Below are 23874 nucleotides of genomic sequence, written 5' to 3'. Positions count from 1 at the left end.
CGATGGGTTGGTGAAGCATGGTGGTAGGGGGGAGATGGAGAAAAACTAATGGAATCAGGATGGTATCGGGAGGGTTTGGGACTGAGCATCTGGGTAGATGGGGTACCATTCACTGAGATGGGGGAGGCTTGAGAAGAAGGAGTGTGTGTGTGTGTGTGTGTGTGTGTGTGTGTGTGTGTGAACTAAAGAGCCCTATTTCTGGGAGGTGGTTATTAAGGGTCCTTGAAAGCAGTTGGTCACATGACTTTGGAATATGGGGGAAGAGGTCAGGGATAGAGCCAGGACCTACTGGAGTCAGGATGAGGATGAGACCTCCCCTAAGAAGACAGACTTAACAGACAGAGAAGGGGGAAGGGCCAGGACCACTCCTGGGTCCCTCCAACATTCAGGAGTTAGGGAGAAGAGGGGAGGACAGCCAAGGAGACTAAGAAGGAATGGCCATGGAGTGGAGGGTAACCAGGGAATGGAGGGAGCAGAGAAGCCAGGAGGTGGATGGTTTTCAAAAAGGAGGGTACAGTCAACCATGTTGAATGCAGCTGAGAGTTTATGTAAGATAAGGACAGAAATGTGTGGTGGACTTGGCAACATGGAGGTCATTTGGTGACCTTGACAGAAATACTGGAGAACTGAGAACAAACGCCCAAATGGGGTGAGTTGAAGACCAATACGGAGGTGAGAGAAGCAGAAAAAATGAATGAAAACTGGAGGAGGGTGTGGGTTAAGAAGGTTGTTTCTCTAAGCTGGAGACACTGTACCATATTTGTCATTTGAAGTTAATGATCTTGAGAGAGATTGAAGACGCAGAAGAGAGGAAATAATGGAAAGGATGAGTGTTTCAGAAGGCGGGAGGGGAGGGATTTGACCCTGAGAGGAGCACAAGGGTTGTTCCCATGTTTATAGGAGAGAAAACAGAGCAGAACAGGTTCAGACGTAGGCAGATCTGTAGATTGGCCAGTGGATCGATGGCAGGCTCCTGTCTGATTACTTCTGTTTCTTAGTGAAGGTCATGGGCAAAGAGGTGGAGGAATGTGGACGGTGCGGAAGAAAGTTACTTGAAAAACGACAGGATTGCTAGGCAGTGTTGCATTTGTTTGTTTGTTTGTTGTTTTTTGGGTTTTGTTTTGAGATTTGTGGCATAAATTTCAAGAGACTGCAGTCAGCCCAGATGCGTATTTTCTCAGCAACATTCAGTAGCTCTGATCAAGGGTAGAGGGGGTAGATGGCTGAGTTGGGGTCTTGCTGGACAAATGTAAGGAGAGGAAGGCAAGGCTGTTGGGAAGAGATGCAGGGAAGTTGATGATAACAGACCACGGAATCTGAGGAGGGTACGGGAGACGATGAAGGCGGGAGCGGTTGATCGATAGTAAAATCTGCGGTGGAGTCGGCTGAATGGAGTTTCCGTCACTGCGATCCAGGACCTAGAGTACCTGAGCTGGAGGATGTGGTGAAGCCACAGGGAGGACGGCTTGACGGCGAGATTTCAGAAATGGCGCCCTTGCTGCAGTGACCACGTGCAGGGCTCACGTGGGAGACAGTGCTGAGGCGGAAAGGGGGGCTTGGGTGTTGGAGGTGAGGGGGTCCAGGGGCTGAGACATCGTGGTGCTGGGTGGGTTCGTGTCAGTGTTGAATACTGAAACCTCAGACGGTGGCCGTCTCCTCTGTGATCCCCCAGCACCGTGCACTTAGCATACGACGAGCAGGGTGGCACAGACTCTGGGGCCAGACTGTCCGGGCTGGGCTTGAATCTTGACTCTTTTTCTTGCCAAGTAAATGGATTACGTAACATCTCTGTGCCTCAGTTTCCTTATCAGGAAATGGGGTGATAATAACATCCACCCCATGTGTTGTGCACGTTGAGCACACGTAAGACTCTTGTAACAGAGTTCGAAGAGGGACGGGCGCATGGTAAACACTCAACTAGGACTTGCCTAGTTCGTCCGCCAACCCACACTGCTGGCGTCTATTTAAAAGAGGCCAGGCGCTATGCTAGGTGCTGATGCCACAGTAGACAAGAATGTTATGTGAACCACCTGAATCACTGAGCACCCAGAACTCTACCCAGTTGTTTACAGGGCTGTCTCCTTCTCCGGTCAGGACCTCTGTGTCTCCTGGTTTACACAGCTCCCTGTACACTGCACAGAGCCCAGCACACGGCTGGGGTGCAATATACGGTTAATGAATGAGGCCATCAAACGAGCAGACCCAGAGCCAGGGTGCGGTTTGCCAACCAACTTCATTCTTGCTCACGCTATTGTAATCCTCCTTCTGCTGGAAGGGTCCAGGCCTGGCACGTGCTGACAGAGAAGACAGGATTAGGGAAGGAGCCACTCAGAGCAGCCAATGCGGTGATGACGGTGGAGGGATGGTGGGGGAGGAGGCAGGAGAACAAACGCTTATCGGTTTATTGATGGCGTTGGGTGCCGGGCTCCTTAATGGCACGGTGTTTTCCTACTTCGCCCAGCACCTGCTGCTTAACAGCTGCTCAGTTAGTATTTGGAGACAGACCAAGCTCTCCCCAGTTAAGGGGCAGGGGCAGGGGCGGCGTGGCTGGTGCCAGAGCAGCTGCCCACATGGAACCATGTCAGGGGCATGAGGGCAACCCGAGACCTGAACTTCTACCACAAGACCTGTGCTTAGCATAGCCTTTGGCTTCTGTTCAATGCCCATGTCCTACCCTTCCTTCCCACGGTCACTTCCTGGTACCTTGCAGGGATGACACGCAAACCTGGTGGGGGGGAAGACATCCCTATTTCATTGCTCGAAATGTACTGCTCCATTCGTTGTTAAAAGGAAACATATTTGTTTGTGGATGTAAGCAAGAGGCTTATTGGAAACTGCTGCTCTGTACGATGTGGTATTAGAAATAGAAATGTTGAAGTCCTGAATCATATCCTCAGGAATCTTCCAGTGCGACTGGGGAAGAGACAATGACTAGCTATAGAGTTAACTGTGTGAGGGGTGAGCAGAGGGTGTGGGCGGTGAACCTAAGAGAGCAGAGAGCTCAGCGGGGCTGCCGGGTTTCATCTGTAGGGCTGGAGGTCTACGGCCCCAGGGCATACCGTTCCCGTTAGGATCCATGCTGCCCCTGGGGTTGTGCGGCACAGGGGCCCGGCTGCCAGTACGTGGTTTCTTTTTAGGACGTGATCTATTATCTCTTCCCTAGTGTACACTCTGACCCGAGTCAGGACGATCTGAGCAGAGGGTCGAAGAGACTGGGGACCCATCTACTCTGGCAAGAGATGCTTTGCTTCATTTCAGCCCAGAGCTGTCCACTTGCAGCCTTGTTGCTGATTCTGGGACTCCTAGGTAGCCTTCCAAGAAAATCCCTTTGCTTTTGTTGGCTGGACTAGGTTTTTGCTGCCTGCAGCTCAGGGACCGTGGTTGCTAGGGGCAGGAACCAGTTAAAATCCCTCATGCCGGCCCTTGGAGAATGGGACACAGCCGACGCAGGGGCAGGGTCCCAGGACGGGAGTGAGTGTGTCCATCCGTGTCAGGTCTGGTTGGATTCCCTCGGACACGTCTCGTACCCACTTCCTACTTCTTTCTATCTAGTGTTCTGAGGTGACACAGTGCAAACTGCTTGACCCTGGAGGCTGATAGACGGGCTCAGGGCCCAGCTTTCCTACTCACTAAGTGTCGATGGGTGATTTGCTTTCAACTATCCTGCGACTCAGCTTCTGCGCTTGCAAAATAGAAATAGGAATACCTCACCTGCAAGGCATTGAGAGGACTCGGAACTTGTGTGTCAGCTCACGGAGAAGATTGGGGTCCCCAGGAAGGGTAGAGACAGCAGTTGTTCGTTGTACAATTATTCACTGGATGTGAAGGAGAGTGAGGTGTGACGGCTCGCGTAGGGGATGCTGAGAAACGCACCAAGGCTGGGTTTGGGAACCTTCTTCCTGAGCCCATGTGCAGAACTGCTAAGTTCTGCTGGTATCTTTTTTGTTTTTCTTTTAACTTCTGTTTTAAAAAATGTATGAGTGCTGTTCTTGGAAGAACACCAGTCGAGTGATAGCTAGCATTTGTTTTGCTCATTGAATGCTCTAAGATTTGCTCATTTGTGCTTCACTATTAAGGTCCTTTACTGGGATGAAAGAGTGTCATGAACTAGATCCTCTTCACTTTACAGTTTCAGCTGGAGCTTTTCTGGGGACCCACGAAGTTCCTCAGAGTTGCTGCAAGTAACTCATGAAACTATCTTTTTTTTTTAACCGGATGAAACAACACCTTCCTTTTTCAGATCATCTCTGATTCGGAGATTCCTTTAATTAACATCCTCACACTCCAATACGATAAAAAAGAGCTCCAGTATGTCTGTACCCACTTCTTCCTTTCCTTCTTTAGGAATCTTGATCAGTTTTTTTTTTTTTTTTTTTTGTGTGGTACACGGGCCTCTCCCGTTGCGGAGCACAGGCTCCGGACGCGCAGGCTCAGCGGCCATGGCTCACGGGCCCAGCCGCTCCAGGGCATGTGGGATCCTCCCGGACCGGGGCACGAACCCGTGTCCCCCGCATCGGCAGGCGGACTCTCAACCACTGCGCCACCAGGGAAGCCCTTGATCAGTTTTTAATTGCAGTGAGTTAAAGAACTTCACCCTTCTGCCTCTGAATACTTGAAGTCATTTCTGCCGGTCAGCTTTTCCGGGGACCCAGGTCCTTGTGTGATTGGCACACAGTGTCTTTTTAGAGAGGAAATGGATTTTAAAATGTGGAAATTAAAGGTCCCAAAGAGTGTGGATCAGACTGATGTGAGGCCGGGAGCTGCTCAGCAACCGGGGCGGATCCTGGCCCGGAGGGAAGTGCTTGTTGATTGTGTGGATTTCGTTAGATGGAGTCTCACCATTTCCCAGCCCTTGCTAGTATCTTACGGGAATTCCCTGCGGTCTTTCAAACTTATTACAAAATGTCATCAATATTTAAGCATCATTAAGGTTCTTGACGGTGTAAAAATACTTCGAGTTACAATTTATCAAAAATAGGCCGATTGTATATTCAGAGCAAAGACTGTTTTACGTGGATCCTTTATTCATTTACTCCCGTTTGACCCCCAGGGACTGGGGGGCAGCGTTGAACTAGGAGGACACAGCCCACGTCCTGCCGTCCCGTGAGTGGGCGGCGTCATGGGGTCCAGGAAGCGTGAACAAGGGCTGCTGTGGGCAGTGGTCCCAGGGTGAAGAGGGAGGTTCCAGGCAGACCAAGAGCCTCGTCTCTGGAGTGAGAGGGAGTGAGCGCTTTACTCTGAGTAAACTCTACACTTGTCGTTCCTCTCTGCCTTCGGGCATTTCCTTAAAGGCACCAGATGCAGCCACTTGTGAACCACATCCTCAGCTCCCGAGCCCTGACCGGCCCTGCTTCCTTCGGTCTCCGACCCCAGAGGGTGTGTCAGCATCTCTGGTCCCACCGGGCAGTGCTGAGCTAGTTGCTGGGTAGGGCCCTCATTTAAATTAATAAAGAACCTGCCTGGGGTGGGGACACAGAGGAGTGTTCACTTCTTCTGGGGTGGATGTGGCTGTAGATTGAACCCCTGTGCGGCCCCAAAGCCTTGAGGTTCTATCAAGGTTTCAGTGGATTCCGGGCAGGGGTGGGCAGGTAGCCCCAGGCTAAGTCCAGGCCCAGATCTGATTTTTTTATTATATATTTTTGGTGTGTCCTGATTGGTCAGCTTCTCTGTCTCCTGGGCCATGCAGCCTGTTACCCTCTAGAGCCTCGGCAGGTCCCCCCTGAGGGGAGGTCAGAGGAGGACTTCCGTGCTGTGAGCATGCCTGCACCATCTCAAGAGCGATCCTGCAGCTACACCGGTGCAGTAGGGCAGACGGGGCCACAGGGGATGTGAGTGGGAGCGGAGACTCCCAGTGTCCCGGGCCACGTCCCTTAGCCCGCCGTGGAATCACGGCAGCCCGGGTGGCAGCCACCACGCTCTCCGACATCCTCCCAGGTCAAGGGCTTCCCACTTTCCTGCTGCTCAGCAGCCCGTGGAGGGCGACCGGGCGGTGCAGGACCATGTCCCCCGGAGGACGCCCTCAACCAGGGAGGATTGGAATCCAGGGATAAATGCCCGCAGCCTTCTGACCTTCAGAGGGATGATTCTGAGACACACATCGCGGTTCCCCAAGGGTCCAGTGGGCCGACCCTACTCCACGCTGGCAATCAGGTCCCTGACACATCGCTCCCTGGCTTTTCCTCCTGCCCCGAGTCCGTCTCATTCCTCTCTCACCCTGCTTCCTGACATCACTATCCAATAAACTACCCCACGAGTCCTTGTCTCTGGCTTTGCTGTGGGCGGGGAGGGACCCCAAACTGAGACGCTTCCTGGCAGAAGGTACACTTTTCCCAGTTTGTATGAAGGCCATGTAGGAGCTAGAGGTGGTCCTGGAAACCTGGCTGCCAGTATATTTGGACCTGTTTCTGGTGATGGAGCCACGCAGCCTAGAACGTAAATCGGAAGCCCCTGGAACCTGTTCTCTGACTTTAGCCCCAAAGAACAGGAAGGAGGATGGATGCCCTGGGTCGTCCCTGTGACGGCTCCAGCATCACCCTTCCAGAGAGGATACGGCGAAGAGAGGGGTGAGGACCGCACCTGTGCCCGGAAGAGGGTGAGCTGGATGTGGGTGCGGCTGGGAGGGCGCCGGCAAGTCTGAGGGAAGAGGGAGCAGAGAAAGGAGGGGAGAGGCGCATGGCCAGCCTCGCGGGCTTTTTCCCCTTCATTCAGCGGGATGGAGTTGTACTGTCACTGAGTAGTCCGCCCAGTGGTGTAGCCTGTAATATATAAAGTAAACTTGAAAAACCTGGAGTTGAGAGCTTTGGGATTCCTTGGCATGTCGGATGACCCTTTCATTGGGAGGATCATTTCTGCTGCTACTGGGGGCTCAGTGGTTAGAACATGATCAGTTTCATCCCCAGCATATCACGAGATGTCCAGCCCGTTGTTGGCCCCTTTGGCTGCATAGAGGGTCAGCCTGTTCCAGGAATCGTAGCTTGTCCTTGTCAGAATCACAGTGGTGCTTTGGAGCTCGTGACTATCTAATCAGAGTTTGGGCTCCTACACAAGCTACCTTAGTTTTGCCCATGCTGACTACTTTGATTTCTTTCCCTGTGCATTCAAACAGGCTTGTGAGATCTTCTGTATGACCCTTTTTTTTTTTTTTTTGCGGTACGCAGGCCTCTCACTGTTGTGGCCTCTCCCATTGCGGAGCACAGGCTCCAGACGCGCAGGCTCAGCGGCCATGGCTCACGGGCCCAGCCGCTCTGCGGCATGTGGGATCCTCCCGGCCCGGGGCACGAACCCGTGTCCCCTGCGTTGGCAGGTGGACTCTCAACCACTGCGCCACCAGGGAAGCCCTGTATGACCTTTTACTACTAGAGAAACCTACTGTTATTTATACTTGGAGACATTCACTGTGTACTTGCAATGGATCATGTATAAAACTATAAAATGAGCATCCTTCCAGGGCTTACTCATTCATGGTCCTGCCATTCCACCTCTCCAGCTTGTCACCCCACCCTTTTTACCCTAATATCACGCTCCCTCTTCTCAATGACAAACTCCTATCAGGGCTCATTGTCCATCTTACTCCCTTTAGAGAAATGTTCTCACACGTGGGTCTTGTCACTGACTTCTAGCCACATAGTTTTTTCTCTGGGCAGGTGACATGGCAGGTGGGAGCTTTATGGGGTCTGGGAAAGGGCGACAAGAACAGCCCAATAAGGCAAACCTTTTCTGAGCAGTGATAGGATCCCCTAACCAAGAAACCCGTATCTTGCCCCAGCTACACGAGCAGCTATATGATCTGTGAAGTTCTCAGAACTGTGACTTCTCGGAGGGCATGTTTCATTGAAAACATACAGAGTATGAGTTTTCCTTGGATTATGGACAATGATTTGGCCTCTTCACATGGTCACGGTATGCAGAGGTCGGACAAGCTGTACTGGTTTTCCATTTGGAGATTGTACAGGCTACTGATGCCCTCCCCCCGCCCCACCAAAGATGTCCATGTGCTAATTCCCAGCACCTGTAAATACTACCGTACAAGGCAAAAGGGACTTTGCAGATGCAATCATGTCAAGGATTTTGAGTTGGGACATTATCCTGGATGATCTGAGTGAGTCCAGTGCAACCATAAGGGGCCTCATAAGAGGGAGGAGCTCAGAGGGAGAAGGTGATGTGAGGATGAAGCAGAGAGGAGTGATGAGGCTACAAGCCAAGGAATGCCAGCTGCCACTAGAAACTAAAAACGTCGAGGAAATGGATTTGCCCCCGAAGCCGCCAGAAGGAACACAGTTCTGCTGACCCTGATTTCAGGCTTCTGATGTCCAGAACCGTAAAAGAATACGTTTGTGTTGCAAGTTACTGAGGTCGCGGTGATTTCACAGCAGCAGTAGGAAACTAACACACTGATCTTGGACTCAGAGAGGGGCCAAGGGTGGTGGCTTGTTTGGATTTGGGGTCCCAGCAAAGGGCCCTTTGGAACCAGGACACCAGCATAATCTAGGATTTCAGCAAAAGAGAAGGTACCCGGGCCTATGGCTGGACCAGAGAGTGAAATTTCTAGCATAAATTCATACAGCTGAACTCAGGACAGATGGTTAAAAAAATTTAGAGCCATATAGAAACTACCAGGTCAGTGATGTTCAATATAGCATTCTGCAAAGATGCGACTGTTCTATATCTGCAGCATTAAATGTGGCAGCCGCTATCCACATATGGCCATTAAGAGCTTGAAATGTGGCTAGCATGGCTAAATTTTTAACTTCATTTAAATGTAAATGATTTAAATAGCCATCTGTGACTAGTGGCTACCATATCGGACAGTGCAGTTTTAGGTCAGCACTGTCTAATAGAAATATAATGTGAGCCACATTTGTAATTCGTATTTGAACAAAGGAAACAGAAACAAGTGAAATTAATTTAATAATGCATGTATATTGACCTGAATATTAAAAATATTATAATTCAATATACAACCAATATAAAAGTATTGATGAGATATTTTAAATCCTTTTCTCATACTACTTTTTTGTACAAAGTCTTCAAAATGTGGTGTATACTCTACACTTAGAGCACATCTCTCTTTGGACGGGCCACATTTCTGATGCTCAGTAGCCACTCAGGGCTTCCCTGGTGGCGCAGTGGTTGAGAGTCCGCCTTTCGATGCAGGGGACGCGGGTTCGTGCCCCGGTCTGGGAAGATCCCACATGCCGCGGAGCGGCTGGGCCCGTGAGCCATGGCCGCTGAACCTGCGCGTCCGGAGCCTGTGCTCCGCAATGGGAGAGGCCACAACAGTGAGAGGCCCGCGTACCGCAAAAAAAAAAAAAGCCACATGAGACTAGTGGCTACTGTACTGGACAGGGCTAATGATTACATCACGGTGGCCCAGGAGGTGAAATGATTTTCCCCAACTTCATTTCTCCTACAAGGATTTTTTGTCTTTGCTGCCCAGGTTTCCTCTGTGAGACCTGTAACATCTGGCAGTAAGAAGGGAAGGAGGATTTGAACTTTTTTCCCTACCAAGCTAGTTTTGGATTTCTGTGGATAAGCATTTACTGTGACTCTCAAAGTACAAATTGTGCATCGGTGGGCTGATTAGATTCCCAGAAATGGAAATGAAGAAGATGGTGGTGGGAGGAAAGAGAAGAGAAGAAGTTGAGTTGATCTTCAGGCACCTGTGGCGGCCACAGGAAACGGCAGTGTGACTGGAAAGGATGAAATAGGCATCACGGAGTGTGGCCTTCCTCAGACTGGGGTTCTCAGAGCTCCCAGGCTCTTTGTTACCAGCAACCCATGGGGTCCAAGCTTTGGAGTGATACAGGGGAGCTGGAAGTTGGCTTCTCAACTAGCTTCTTAAATGATTATTACACGGAAGTGTAAGTCACTGAATCAGATTTATGAAATTCCACAGCAGGCCGAGAATTTGTAAAGGATCCCATGTTGTCTTGGAGAATTAAAAATTCTTTGGTCCTAAGTCATCATTAGCCTCAATATTCTGGGCTCAACAAAAACAAAGAATTGATGGATTTCAAAGGACAAGTTCGACACGTTCTTGGCTCATTTACAAAAAGGCATGAATTGGAAGAAGGAGGGAAAGCTCCCAGGGCTACAGGATTCCTTAACAGGCCATATGCTTAACAGGCAATATGTTTTCTTTCTTTTTTCTCACTTTCTTTCTTTGTTTCTTTCTTTTTCTTTCTTTCTTTCTTTCTTTCTTTCTTTCTTTCTTTCTTTCTTTCTTTCTTTCTTTCTTTCTTTCTTTCTTTCTTTCTTTCTCTTTCTTTCTTTCTTTCTTTCTTTCTTTCTTTCTTTCTTTCTTTCTTTCTTTCTTTCTTTCTTTCTTCTCTCAGTAAAAAAAGTCATTTTTTTTTTTTTTTGCTTGGTCATTGCGGGCACCCTCTCTAGGGTGACCATTGTTTCTATTGTTTGTTTTGTTTTGGGCAGTTCAAGGGTGGGCATTTTCTGCCAATGCAATAATAAACCACCGTTTTTGCTGATTCTCCATGAACTTGCAGCAGCAGCTGCTGCCTGGTTATCACAAGCAGGAAATCCACAGCTACCTGAAGTATGCAGACAAAGAATAAAACATGAAGAGAAGAAAGGCTGAAGGCTAAACTGCTGGTGAGTCAAATTTCCAATTCCATGAGAAATGCAGACAGGACTCTCTCCTCAGGCGAAAGGGGGCTGCGTAGGCTCTGCTTCGTCAGCCACCAGAGAATACACAGCTTGGACCAAAGTCAGGCTCCTGCTACCTCTGAGGAAGAAGGTCCTACACTTCTAAGCCTCCAAGGCTCTGCTGCCTCTCCAGGCCTTGTTCAAATGCAGACTTCCACGCTGAGAATGACGACTTCAGGGGCTCAGAGCCCTTGCTTGAGAAATCCCGCATCAGCTGCAGCACGTCGCTGCCATTCATCACTCGCTGAGGGCGTCCTGTACGCCAGACTCTGTTCTAAGGGCTTTGTATATATTGTCCGATTTTATCCTTACAACAATCCCGTGAAGCCACTTGTACCTCCTTGTTGTCAGATGCAGAAACCAAGGCTCAGGGTAATTTTGCCTGAAGTCATGTAACCATAAGGGACAGTAACGGTTCGTCACTGTGTAAGTGTGGCTTCCAACCCTGTGCTTATTCGTAACCAGGCTAGTGGTTCCCAAGGTGTGGTCCCTAGACCAGCATCATCAACCTCATCTGGGGACTTGGAAAATTCTCAGGCTCCTCCCCGGAGGTGCTGAAGGGGACACTGGGGGTGGGTCCAGCAAGTTGGGGTTGAAGAAATCCTCCAAGTGATGCTGAGGCAGGTTCGAGTTTGAGAACCACTGGACCGGGCTAAGCTGCCCGCTCTCCAGGGGTGAGGCAGGCAGCAGAAAATCCTTACAAAGTAATACTGGCTTTGGCGGCATGCTGCCTGCAGCTCTAACATGACAGTGAGGATGATGACGGCAGAGAACCTGTGTGATTCCCAGGTGGCAGAGAAGCGTCACCCCCTCGGGGGGTCTGTTGACTCATGCAGAGGAAACGCAACCAAGACACACGAGTTCCCACGTAGGCCACACTGTCATCTGGGCTCTGACCAGTGGTGGGTGAAGGACAGGCCCAGAAGCTGGGATGGGGAGAGACTGAGGAAAAATCCCAAGGACCAGCAGAGCAGAAAGCCTGAAGCAAAGCAACTTGGAGAAGCAAGAGGTCTACAACGGCCCAGAAATCGAAGACGAGCAAACAGGCAGGCGATGCTACCCCAGAGAAGATGTATTCTTAAACTGAGGCCTCAGGTGAAGCCACTTATTCCCCTTCTTGTAGAGCAGAAATCAGTGACTGAGTTCCTGGGGCCTGCATTTATTAGTAATGTGTGCCGGGAATGCAGAACATTTGAAAATTGAGGCCCGAGGTCAGGCTGCGGTGTGCTTGATAGAGGCTTTTGGGCCCCTGGCATGGATAAACGGTGGAGCTTCTTCAAGGTAGCACTTGCCTGGAAGGTGTTTTGTCCTGTTTTCTCCTATAGGTGCAAGGTATGAGGCATTTTGCAGAAGGCGTTTGTGGGAATTTTTCCAAATCGAGGCAATTTCCAAGTTTCTTCCATTTCTTAGACCCGAGAAAAAGAGCACTTAGAAACAGAGACAGCAAGGGCAATGGAACTCTAGCTGATGAAACGTGAATTGCTGATCTGGACAGAGCTGTTAGGACTGAACTCTACAGTTACTGTCAAATTGAGAAGCCTCTGCAACTGATGGTCTCGGGCGATGTCCAGGCTCACGTGCTCAGTGTGAACCAGGACAGACAAGAAATGCCCAGGTTTTTCAAGAGGGAGAGAAGACAGGTGGCTGGCATGAGCGCCCACTAAGATTTCACCTTCATCTATTCATAGGCGTGAAATCAGTGAGATGTGCAGGAGCCTCCCTTAGCTGCCGTCAGGAATAGTATCTGCCTTGCGGGCAATGTCAAGTCAGACCTGAAAAACTGTTCTCAGGGGATCTTCTCTGCCGTATATTGAAATTCATCTAATTATGATGTATTCCCCACTTTGGACAAACACTGAACGTAGGTAAGCTTGGATTTACACAAAAGATAAACTAGGGAGCAATTATTTCTCGACTCATCAGCTTGCAAAACGTGTCACTATCATACTTATTTTAATTCCAAGCTTTCCCGATGCATTTAACATTAAGTCCACAACTAATGTTTGCCTGTAGCCTATATATTGCACGAAGTGAGGTATGTCGATATCTGCTGTGTGTATCTCATAATAGATTTTTGCTCCTTCTGGAAAGCGGTTGTTGCACATGGTCAGGGATGGGTGCACCTGCGTCAGCAGTTCTCACGGGACTGCTGTCTTCTCTGCGATTCTGACACACGTATGACGTCAAGTCCTCTCATCATGTTTCCTCCATGTCAATCACAGCCGTCAAGTGTCAAAGGAGAGCCCTTACCCTGAAGGTCTCCTAGTTTATGATCTTATATATCCTGTGCGTACGTGTGCACACACATGCACATGTGCACACACGCAGGCACACGCTATCTAACCACATGGAGATTCTACCGGCGTTAGTCTTATAACTTGAGACACAGACCTACTAGAGAATGGACTTGAGGATACGGGGAGGGGGAAGGGGAAGCTGTGACAAAGCGAGAGAGTGGCGTGGACATATATGCACTACCAAATGTAAAATAGATAGCTAGTGGGAGGCAGCCGCATAGCACAGGGAGATCAGCTCGGTGCTTTGTGACCACCTAGAGGGGTGGGATAGGGAGAGTGGGAGGGAGGGAGACGCAAGAAGGAAGAGATATGGGGATATATGTATATGTATAGCTGATTCACTTTGTTATAAAGCAGAAACTAACACACCATCGTAAGGCAATTATACTCCAATAAAGATGTTAAAAAAAAAAAAAGTTTACTGCAGCTTCCCTCCTCAGGGTTAGTAATTAGGTGTGGTCTCTAGGGACATTCAGTTTAATCCCAATTCAGTCGTAAACATCAATGGAGCCAGTTTGAAAGCATCAAGACCAAGCAAAGCAAATGGATCTATATGACCTGATGCCAGGAGGAGAGAAAGGAGCAGGAAGTAGAGTAGGAAGTAAAACAGGGGCCGAGTTTGGTTCCTGCTAAATGAACCCACAGCCAGTAAAGGGGGCTGTGGGAACACAGGGAAAGAGTACAGAATGGATACGAGATGATCCAACACTTTGATTCAGATTCTGTGTAACTCCAAATATCATTGAGTGTTAAGTAGATTATGATTCTTTTTTGAAGACTCTTATTTACTATCCGGAGGGGAGAGAATTCATCCTCTCTAGTCTTTCCTACAAAGATCAACTAATATTTAAAAGAGCAACCTTGTAAATTTATTATATTAACGAAAGAGATTTCCAAAAAGATGAAAATAAGGTTCTGCAGTGCCACCGTTTAGAGGTAATCATGATTAACACCCAAGTGTATACTGTTGCAGAGTGTTTCGGTGTATACACTTACATACATTTTAATAAAAACAAAATCCAATAGTGGGTACTCTTTATGGCAGCTTCTTTGTCACTTAACAATATTTTTATGAGTATCCTTTTATGTACCTTCATAATCTCTTACAGCATCATTTAAAAGCACAGCAGATTGTACCTTTGTTTGGCTGAAAAATTGGCTGAATTCTGCCAATTCCCTATAATTGGACCTATAGGCTGTTTCCCCCAAATTATCCATCACACCCTAAATGGGAAGGTCAAAAGAGCATCATTGGCTCTTCGAATCCCATGTGCTTTTGCCTTAGAGCTAGCTGAGGAGGATGCAGAAGAAAAGGCAACATTTTATTCACACAGTCTTATTAAGCCTGACCCATTCTGCAGTGTTGTCTGGCTTGGGGAGCAGCCGGCTGGGTGCAGAGGAATGCCTCGTAATGCCGTGGAAACATAACTCAACTGTGGCTGATACCGTACGTACTGTGTGGCCTGTGGTGGGGACACAAGTCTTGTCACCGCTCTGCTGAGAAGGACCTGCAACCCCGGAGGCACTCAGCTTTCTCCTTAATACATCACCAGCCATCACTGGTGTTTGAGCTGGAATTGACCTCACTGCTCATTGGTGCCGTTTTGTCCCCTTTTCTAATCACTTCTTTTCAATAGAATCATTCCTGCAGTAGGCTTGTGGGTGGGTTAAAAAAATTTAATAACTCTGAATGTAAGATTTTACTCTTTCTTGGCTTATGTAATTTACATAAGCATTTGTTTATGCCGCATTTGTGTATCGCTTTTCTGATCAAATTTCCTGGCGATTCCGCAAGTTTGGCTTCTCAGCCCCCCGGTGCAATTATTAACCCCACAGCAAGAAAGCCAATAAATGGCTGCAGGGCTGCCCAGTGTTCAGATAAGATAAACACCAGCCTTTCAAGCTGCTGAACTGAATTGGACGACCTCAGTTTTGGGGAATAATATCTCTTCCGTTTTGTTAAACTTATTAAAACCATTCACGGAGGAAAAACTAGCTCAGTGTTTTTAAACTTGGAGGACCAAGATATTTACTAGGGTTTGATGTGCTTTTTGCCTGTGGCATGCATAAACATCATCAGATGGTCACTTCTGAAGTGGGCTGGTAAACTTGCATTTAGTCCATCATATGCAAATTCAATTATTTATTATTCGGTGCCACGCTCTCTTTGTCAGGTCTGCAGAGATAGAAAGGAGCAAGAAAGATTCCCCCTTCCTTCAGGGAGATCACAGTTTGAAGTGTCTTCCTTCAAGGAAGACTCACACGCACACACACTATATAGTATAACTTCAACTGAGATAAGTAAGAATGTGATACTCCAGGAGGATCCAGAGGGAGCATTTCACCAGGCTGGGGGCTGGAGGAAGGTTTCCCAGAGGAGGTGATCCTTGAGTTAGGTCTGGGCAGAAGACAAAGGGGGAACAGATATTCGAGGCCAAGGGGACCATCAGAGCAACGTCATGTGAGTGAAAACACAGGGTGTGGTCGGACAGTGGCAAATGACTTATGATAAAGCTGGCGCTAAGGGTGCATCCTCGTGGGGCAGCATGTGTCTAGAAACAGGCTAGAGTCAAATGTGTGATGAACTTTGGTCACTAAAGAACTTAGACTTTGTTCTGTAGAGATGGGGACTCTTGGAGTCTTTTGGGAAGAGGGGAGACGTGATCAGATCGGTATCTGAGAAAACCATGCTGGTGGCAGTAGGGAGGGAGGGAAACCAATTAGAAGCCATTTCTGTCATCCAGGAGGGAGATGGGGAGACTTTATCCAGGGAGTAGAAGGAAGGAGGAGTGAAGGACAGCCCAGTATGTGTCCTTTCTTACTAAGCTGGCGGTACTTCCAAGCATACCACTATGCCAGTATGCTTGGAAGAATGCATACCATACATTTGGGTTCAAGAATACTTATTTGGGAAGAACACTGGAAAGATAAGCCAAAGACAGGAGATAGGACAGTAGACGCTGGCTAGAGGTATCAGCTTATGAAGACGTCAATCTTTCTCAGGGGGGTTATTATTTAGTTATCAGTTCAAGATGCTTTGAGGTCCTCCAAAACATTCTGTAAAATCAGGAATGCTGGCAGACCATCAGCATTTTATGCTATATTAATATAGCCTCTAACTGGCTTTCAAAGAACCTAAGGCAATCAGGAAAGTAATTCTGTATTAAATTTCCCAGATTGCCCTGTTCCAACAGGTTGAATCCATTGGGAATGACCTCTACCCATCCAGTTTCCTTGGCATTTTATACCTCTTTAATGCAACTTGGAAGAGTTGTCTTGTGACTCTCCAATCCCTTCAGACCGTCATGAATGGCTTTGAAGGCAGAAACTATTTTTGGTTCATCTTCAGGCTCCCCAAAGTGCTTGGCATGGAGTAGGACTTAGTGTGGAAGGAAGGAAGGAAGGAAGGAAGGAAGGAAGGAAGGAAGGTAGGAAGGATGGATGACTGTAGGGTGAGGAGTTTGGTACAGGCATGGCCGAGGGCAGGTAGAAAAAGTTAAATAGGGGCCAACTCATGAAGAGTTCACTGTGCTGGGGAAATACATCAATGCACCCGATTAATCAGAAATATTTCCAGTAAGTTGAAAAAGGAAAACTGACTAATCATTCTTTGGTAGGTTAGTTAAGAATTTTAAAATGTCCTGATTCGAAACAAAGTCAGACCACTGGCCAGAAAGAGTTCTTAAATAATAAATTTTAAATAAACTCCTGGTCAAAAGCACATTCATACATTTCATTGTTTGTTCTTTTGCTCATTCATTCCTTAGAAGCCAAGATCATGGCTCTGGAGCCAGCCTGTCCAGGTTGAAGCCATGGGTCCCTCACCAGCTCTGTGACGGCACAAGGTCCTAAAACTCTGTGCCTTGTTTTCTGCATCTGTAGAGTATTAATAATACTAACTCTTGAGGGTGGGGTAGGAAGCAAATGACTCACTGGATGAAAAGCTCTCAGAACAGTGTGTGGTACCAGTGCTTAATATTGCATTAGCTGTTTCACTCTGTCTATGTGCTGTTCTTAGCACTCCCTATGTATCAGTGCATTCAATATCCTGGGAATAAGAAGGTGGAGATGGTAGCACCCCATCCACAGGAAGTCTATGGGGGATGACAAATGAGAGTGAGCGATTGGAGGCCAACATGGCAGGTGCTAGAACTGAGTTATGAGTCCCGCACTTCGGGGAGCAGAGAGGAGGGTCGCGAGGGAGGACTGAGCTGAGGCTTGTCGCCTGCACGTCACAGCCAAGTCCAGCCTGCTCCTTCCAGCCTGCACGCCCTAAATTCCCCCATTTTCCTGCACAAACCTCCCTTGTCTGCGTCCCTTAGGATGGGAAGGGGACCCCAATTCTTCTCGATTGTTTGTTCAGAAAGCATAACTGGCTGATTTCTCTCTAGTTTGCGTGAATGTGGAAATAGAGAAGCAGGTGTTTGTGGGCTGTGGGATTAAGGGTCTGCTCCCCCTTGGCCGACGGGGACGGGAAGGAGGCCCTGGGAAGGGGGACGAGAGCAGCTTCCGGGGAAGGTCAGTCACAGGTCAGACCCAAGTTTTAGTTAAATACACAGAGGCATCTCAGGGCCTCAGTGAAGACGGTGGTGAGGACAAAGGAGGACGTGGCGGGGGACAGGCCAGAGTGGGGTACGACTAGCAGAGGGTTGGGGGTTGGTGATTTGGAGAAAGAGGAGATAATACAGCGGGTTTCACGCTTCTATTCAATATATTTTGAATCAAGATACCTAATGTCCCTATTGGACATTGGCTCAAAGGGAATGACCACAGTTCAACAGTGACATTTGGAAAGCTTCATTTTATCCCGCCAGCGTATATCGAGGAGACCCTGCCACTAAAGGGATCGCTGACGAGAAGCCTGGAAACACTGAATCTCAGTGGATTTGGGGAAGCTACTGGTTCTTTCTGTCGCTAGTCATTTTTCATAAGGTGCCACCACTAACAGTAACAAGTTTCTCTTTGTAAACACCCGATAGGCACATTTCATTTGCTGTTCACACTCCCTGTAAGGCAGGCCCTGTGGGATGGGCCGTGTGGTCGTTTTTATACAACACGTGATGATACGTGAGGTTAAGCTCATCCACAGGTGAGGGGGGAGACCCAGACGCCGGCCTGGGTGTCCTGACCTCCAACGTGAGCTCCTGTCCACCTCCCTCTGGGCCTCAGCCAGCCATCAGCCAGCCAGACACCTACCTCCTTTCCTTCTTCCGCAGAAAGAAAACTTGGGTTGATCCACTTCACAGATGGGGTAGGAGAAGTTCAGAATGGACAGGCCTTTACTGAAGAGAGCAATGTCCAGAAACAGCTCCTTGATGTCCTCCCCTGAAGGGAAAGGGAAGACCAGCTTTCCTGTTAGTGTGGGGTTTGCTGTGCGTCACAGTGTTCCAACTTCATAAAAGCATGAGCCAAAGGACCTTTCTTTTCCAGAAATCTGCACTGTATGGGGAACAGTTTTCTTTTTTGGTAAAACAGCATTGGGGCAACGCTACTGGGACAGCCCTGGGGATGAAATGTGGCCCTTTCACGAACTTCATCTGCTTGGAGCAGGTAGCTGACCTGCTCCCCTGGCCTGATGCCATGGCCCCTGAATGTGGCGGCCGGGGGCCTGGCTTCCACAGCTTCTCAGCTACGTAGTCCCAGGTGCCTCCCCTGAGAGCAGTGGGCTGTGGTCCAGCCTGCCTACCCTCACCGCTGATGGCAGGCAGACATTGTCCCGTTGTCACATGGGAAGCTTCCGGCTGCTCTGCAGAGCTGGCTCCCGACTTTCTGCCTTTTCTCCATCCCTCCCTTTTATGTTTCACTCACTCCTCCTTCTATTCCTCTTTCCTCTCTGTCTCTCCCTAAAGCATCCATGGAGCTGCTGGTATAGAGCCCAGAGGCTGTGCAGGGTCTGGACATATGAAGATGCATGAGAGTTCTTGGCCTCCGGAATGTTCCCTCCGTTTCTCTGGAGCGATCCCACATGCTCAGTTTATTAACTCCTTCTGCCCTGGTTTTGATGAATCTGTGTTAGAAAGGAGATACACTAGCAGCTATAGCAATGTAATGACCAACCACATGTAATGACACGACCACGTAAAAATAAACAATCAGAAAGCATTCTGGCTCACGGATTGGGGTGCAGGGAGAAGATATTCCATGTCTTTGCCTGTGTCAAGGTTTAAGAACTTATAAGAGCTATTTGGGGAATGAAATAATGCAAAGATAAACCATGCTGCTGGTTGTGGCTTGTTTGGGGCTGAGATAACTAAGCAAAAAAGGTCTCTCAAGCAGACACCAATATTTAGGCTCAAAATATTTTCTTTATTTTGCTGCATATACTGATTCCAGGTGCTTGTAATACCCAAATGAGTGCCTGGGGTCTTTTTGGTACAAAAGCACAGCATTAAGTGAGAGTTCTGCTCTATCTGGATATTACCCAGAGAGAGAAATGAAGACGAAAATGGCACTAGAGTTAATTCCAGAGAGTGATGGGGGCAGTGGTGTCGCCACAGCCGCCACAGTAAACACGGGCAACTGGGCGTCTGGGCCGCGAAGAGGTTGTGTAATGTTTTATATTATGTCAATAATTTTTACTTACTCAGAATGATTCCAAATCTGATGTTGATATTTGGTTTTACTTGTTTGAGACACTGGTCAACAGAGAAGCCAAAATCTTGTAATGCGTCTGCCAAGAAGAAGACAGCAGATTAGGCGTGAGGACACTGCACATGCTGCAAGCTCGTATTCAAAATGCACAGCAATTCTTTTTTCTTTTTTTAATTATTATTATTTATTTTAACATCTTTATTGGAGTATAATTGCTTTACAATGGTGTGTTAGTTTCTGCTGTATAACAAAGTGAATCAGCTATACATATACATATATCCCCATATCCCTTCCCTCTTGCGTCTCCCTCCCCCCGCATCCCACCCCTCTAGGTGGTCACAGAGCACCGAGCTGATCTCCCTGTGCTATGCGGCTGCTTCCCACTAGCTATCTATTTTACGTTTGGTAGTATAGATACGTCCATGCCACTCTCTCACTTCGTCCCAGCTTTCCCTTCCCCCTCCCCATGTCCTCAATACCTGTTTTATTCCTCCCTTCCTCCCTTCCTTCCTTCCTGTATACGAAATACTTTTTTTTTTTTTTTTTTTTTTTTTTTGCGGTACGCGGGCCTCTCACGGTTGTGGCCTCTCCCGTTGCGGAGCACAGGCTCTGGACGCGCAGGCTCAGTGGCCATGGCTCACGGGCCCAGCCGCTCCGCGGCATGTGGGATCTTCCCAGACCGGGGCACGAACCCGTGTCCCCTGCATCGGCAGGCGGACTCTCAACCACTGCGCCACCAGGGAAGCCCCAATTTTTTTTTTTTTCGAAATACTTTTTAAAGTATACAAGCACGTATGACTTTGTACTTTGCTCTTTGACTTGTCCCACAACAATTAACCTAAACACAGAGCTCCTAGAGGCAAGAGCCAGTGTTTGTTTTGTTTGTATTGTTTTGCTTTCCATGTCCTTTTCCTTCATGTTTCCCACTGGGCCCCAGAGAGGACGACTGATTTTAACTGAGAGTCTGTGTTATGTGAGTCACTGAACTGTGCACTTTGTGAGCTATCGACTTAATTCTTCCGACTCCCCAGTGCCTAGCACAGAGCCCTGCAGTCGGACACTCCATAAATGCACACATGAGCGGATGAATGGGCTACGTATGAAGCTGCCTCAGCTTCAAATCCACCCTTCAGGGCTCTGCTGTGTGAAGCTGGGGGCGCTCTTCAACCACGTTTCTCCTTTGCCACCTGCCAGAGATGTGCCGGAGGTCAGACTGGGGCTGAGCGGGCGAAGGACTTGCTTCTTCTTCCCTGCTTGCTGATGCTTGAGCGTGTTGCCCGGCGATGGCCTGTCACCCTGGCAGTGGCTGTTGGTTCCAGTGTCCAGCTCTCCCTCTCTCTCTCTCTTTTTTTTTTTTACTTTATACTACACTTTATTTATTTTGCCTTATTTTTTTATTATTGGAGTTTTGCACCGTCTTGGCATCAGCTGAGGCTCAGCTCTACTGGCTCCAAGCTTCTGTGATGACGGTACCTCGGAGGCCATCACCCCTTCCCCAGCTGGCAGCGTCTCAGCACCTCAGGCCCTTCTTTCAAGCTTCCAGCTTCTAACAACCCTAACCTCTGTCCTCTGCTCATAGCCCTCTGGGAGCAGCTGCTTCCTCACTGCTTCCTTCTGCTTTTCTGGTTCTCTAACAACTGCTTAACCAACACTCTGTATTAAATTTTCTCCGTGGAGATGACTGACAGGGTCTCTGAATTCCTGACCGGACCTAGACTGATAGAATGAATGACAATCTTGAGAGATAGGCGTGACTGTCCTTATTTCACAGGTGGGAAAATAAAGACTCAGAGAGGTGGTGCTGACTTACCTAGGTTCAAGAACTAGAACGTGGCAGAGTCAAGGTTCAAACCCAGACTTAAAAACAAATAAATAAGAAGTTGCCACCCAGTACTGCACAGAGGCACTCACAAGTAGAGCCTTGAAGACGTATGCTAAGTTTCTGATTAGTAAGATCGCCTGGAACATTTGCATGCAGACATATGGCATTTGCATGCAGACATATGGCATCTGGCGGTTCTGTTTCATAACTGGCTTCAATTTCGGCTTAGCTATGAGCTCACATTGTCGATGGGAGTGTTCCAGACCGTTTAATCACCCACATCGCCGACCTGGAGGGCATATAACTGTCTGTGATATCTGCCGTGGAAATGAGCACTAGGCAATTCAGCCTTGCGAATCAATCTAGGTGCACTTTCGTTTGATGAACCCCCCTACGATCTGGTCACTAATTTTCTGGGGGGATAAAAGCCATTTTCTCTTATGCTTAGTTTACTTCTTCACTGGCATCTTCGTGTCATCCCAGGGTTTCTTTCGTCTTGGAAAATGGGACCAGGGGGTAAGGAGACAATTGTTTCTGCCACACATTTGGCCCTCGGGATCGAAAGAGACCAACGAACAGACGTTTGGGAACGAGCATCCTCAAAATTGTGAGCGAATTGAAGTTGCGATCTGCGGAAAGGTAAAAGAGGCTAACCGTGTGTCGCTTAGCTAATTAGCAGGTGCAAAATGACACTGTGCTTATCAATATTTTAAATGTATAGATGGAGAGAATAAACCAAGGGCAGGAGAAGGAAATAAACATCTCCCTGGCACTGGAAAAATATTCTTGTTAGGAAAATAATCTTAATAAGAAACAAAGTTAAAAAGGAAGCAGCAGATTGCTCCTCTCTGAGGATGTGAGTATAAAAACAGAAAGATTGCTTAAAAAGTGCTTAGGGCTTTGGTGCTCTTTTCTAGCAGTTATTTCAATTTTATATTTGAGAGCAAATTTTATATTTAAGAGTGAATTTTATATTTGGGAGTGAGTATGCACTTTGCAGTTGTCTTGGGGAAAATGACATCCGTTCCTCCCATCCCCCCAATCCCAGCCTCGCACACTTATAGCCTTTCCTCTTTTGACTTGTATTTTCACACTGGCGCTTGGCATGCTCTATACCAGGGGTCCCCAACCCATGCGCTCTGGACCGATAGCGTCCAAGGTCTGTTAAGAACCGGGGCCACGCGGCACGAGGTGAGCGGCGGGCAAGTAAGTGAAGCTTCATCTGGTGCTCCCCATGGCTCCCATTACCGCGTGCACCACCCCCACACCCCCAAACCCCCCACCCCCTGTCTGTGGAAAAACCGTCTTCCACGAAACCAGTCCCTGGTGCCAAAAACACTGGGGACCGCTGCTTTACACGACATTATATTTTCCTGTAAACCTCTACTAGATGCTTCAAGGCAGGCTCCCCTGCTTCAGGGCCCAGCATAATATCTTAAGATTATACTAGGTTCCAAGTAGTGGTTTGTTGAATGAATAATAGAGGTTATCTGTAATCAACTTGTGCAGAACTTTAAAGCCAGATTTCTCAACCTTGTCACTATTGACATTTTGGGTCAGAAATCTTTTTTGGGGGGTGGCTGTCCTGTGCAGCAACACCTCTACCCACCAGAAACCAGTAACATCCCAGCCCCAATTCCAGCCCAAATAGGTTACAGACATTGCCAAATATCCCCTGGGGGACAAACTCGCCTGGTGGAGAACCATTGCTTTAAAGAATTGCTTTCTCAATTGCCAGACAAATGCCTCAGAATCACCTACCAAAATTCAAGACAGTGGGTTGCATTTTTAAAGGAGTTCTCCTTATACAGTGTAAGAATTGACTGGGGGCAAGGGTGGGGGGATTTTTCCTTGGACACTTGCCTCAGGTAATTTTGAGCACATATACGCTGGATTATCCGAATGTGGATTCTCTGAAAGAATAAAATGGGAAAGTTACTGAGAGCTGGCGTTCCTGGGCTTCGAGCGCAGAGATAAATGTTTCTTCCAGACACTTCAATGTATAGCAGTGAATGGACTGAGGAAGGAGGCAAAGCTTCATAGGAAAATATATGACCTGTTCATGGAAAATATGTTTTCCTTTGCCTCTAAGCTATACCCCCTTTCTGTCTGTTCTGTCCTCATGTGTGACTTCTGCCTAAGAGAGGCCCGCAGTTACAGTGGGCGAGGCCGATGCGCCGCGACCTGCCCTGCTGTCCACACACACCAGGGACAGGTGTGCCTGGAAGGCAGACTCCTCCAAACGGCTGACAGGAAATCCCTCGGTGGGTGGGGAGAGAGGCTGGGGAAGCAGCCAGCGGCATCTGCATTCCTGCTAAGGGCAGTCAAATGCGTCCTGGAACTGTTTCATGCGCCTTCATGGAGTAGCATAGACTTGGATAAACGGGTAAGGTTTAGCATGTGCAGGTTCTTTACACATCTCAGCTTCAGAGCCATTCTTGGGCCTTGAGTTCTGTTCGTTGCCTGTGCTCTCCCTGGCAGGGCTGGCCCTGGGCAGTTGTCCAG

General features: G+C 48.3%; 1 protein-coding gene across 1 annotated transcript in view; it reads right to left on the bottom strand.

Moving 5' to 3' along the window:
• LY86 (lymphocyte antigen 86) overlaps positions 1-23874 on the bottom strand; it is a 49251-nt gene that overhangs the window by 5140 nt on the left and 20237 nt on the right. The window contains exons 2-3 of the mRNA XM_082663166.1: positions 19540-19626; positions 18153-18281 (exon numbers count right to left, since the gene is read on the bottom strand). Of these exons, the coding sequence (XP_082519292.1) occupies positions 18153-18281; positions 19540-19626 (216 nt within the window). The remainder of the gene's footprint in view (positions 1-18152; positions 18282-19539; positions 19627-23874) is intronic.

The sequence above is a fragment of the Grampus griseus genome (genome assembly GCF_964374135.1).
Source record: "Grampus griseus genome assembly, chromosome: 10".
NCBI classification, from domain to species: domain Eukaryota; kingdom Metazoa; phylum Chordata; class Mammalia; order Artiodactyla; family Delphinidae; genus Grampus; species Grampus griseus.
Note: the sequence above shows the minus strand (reverse complement) of the source record. Positions and strands in the feature narration are given on the sequence as shown.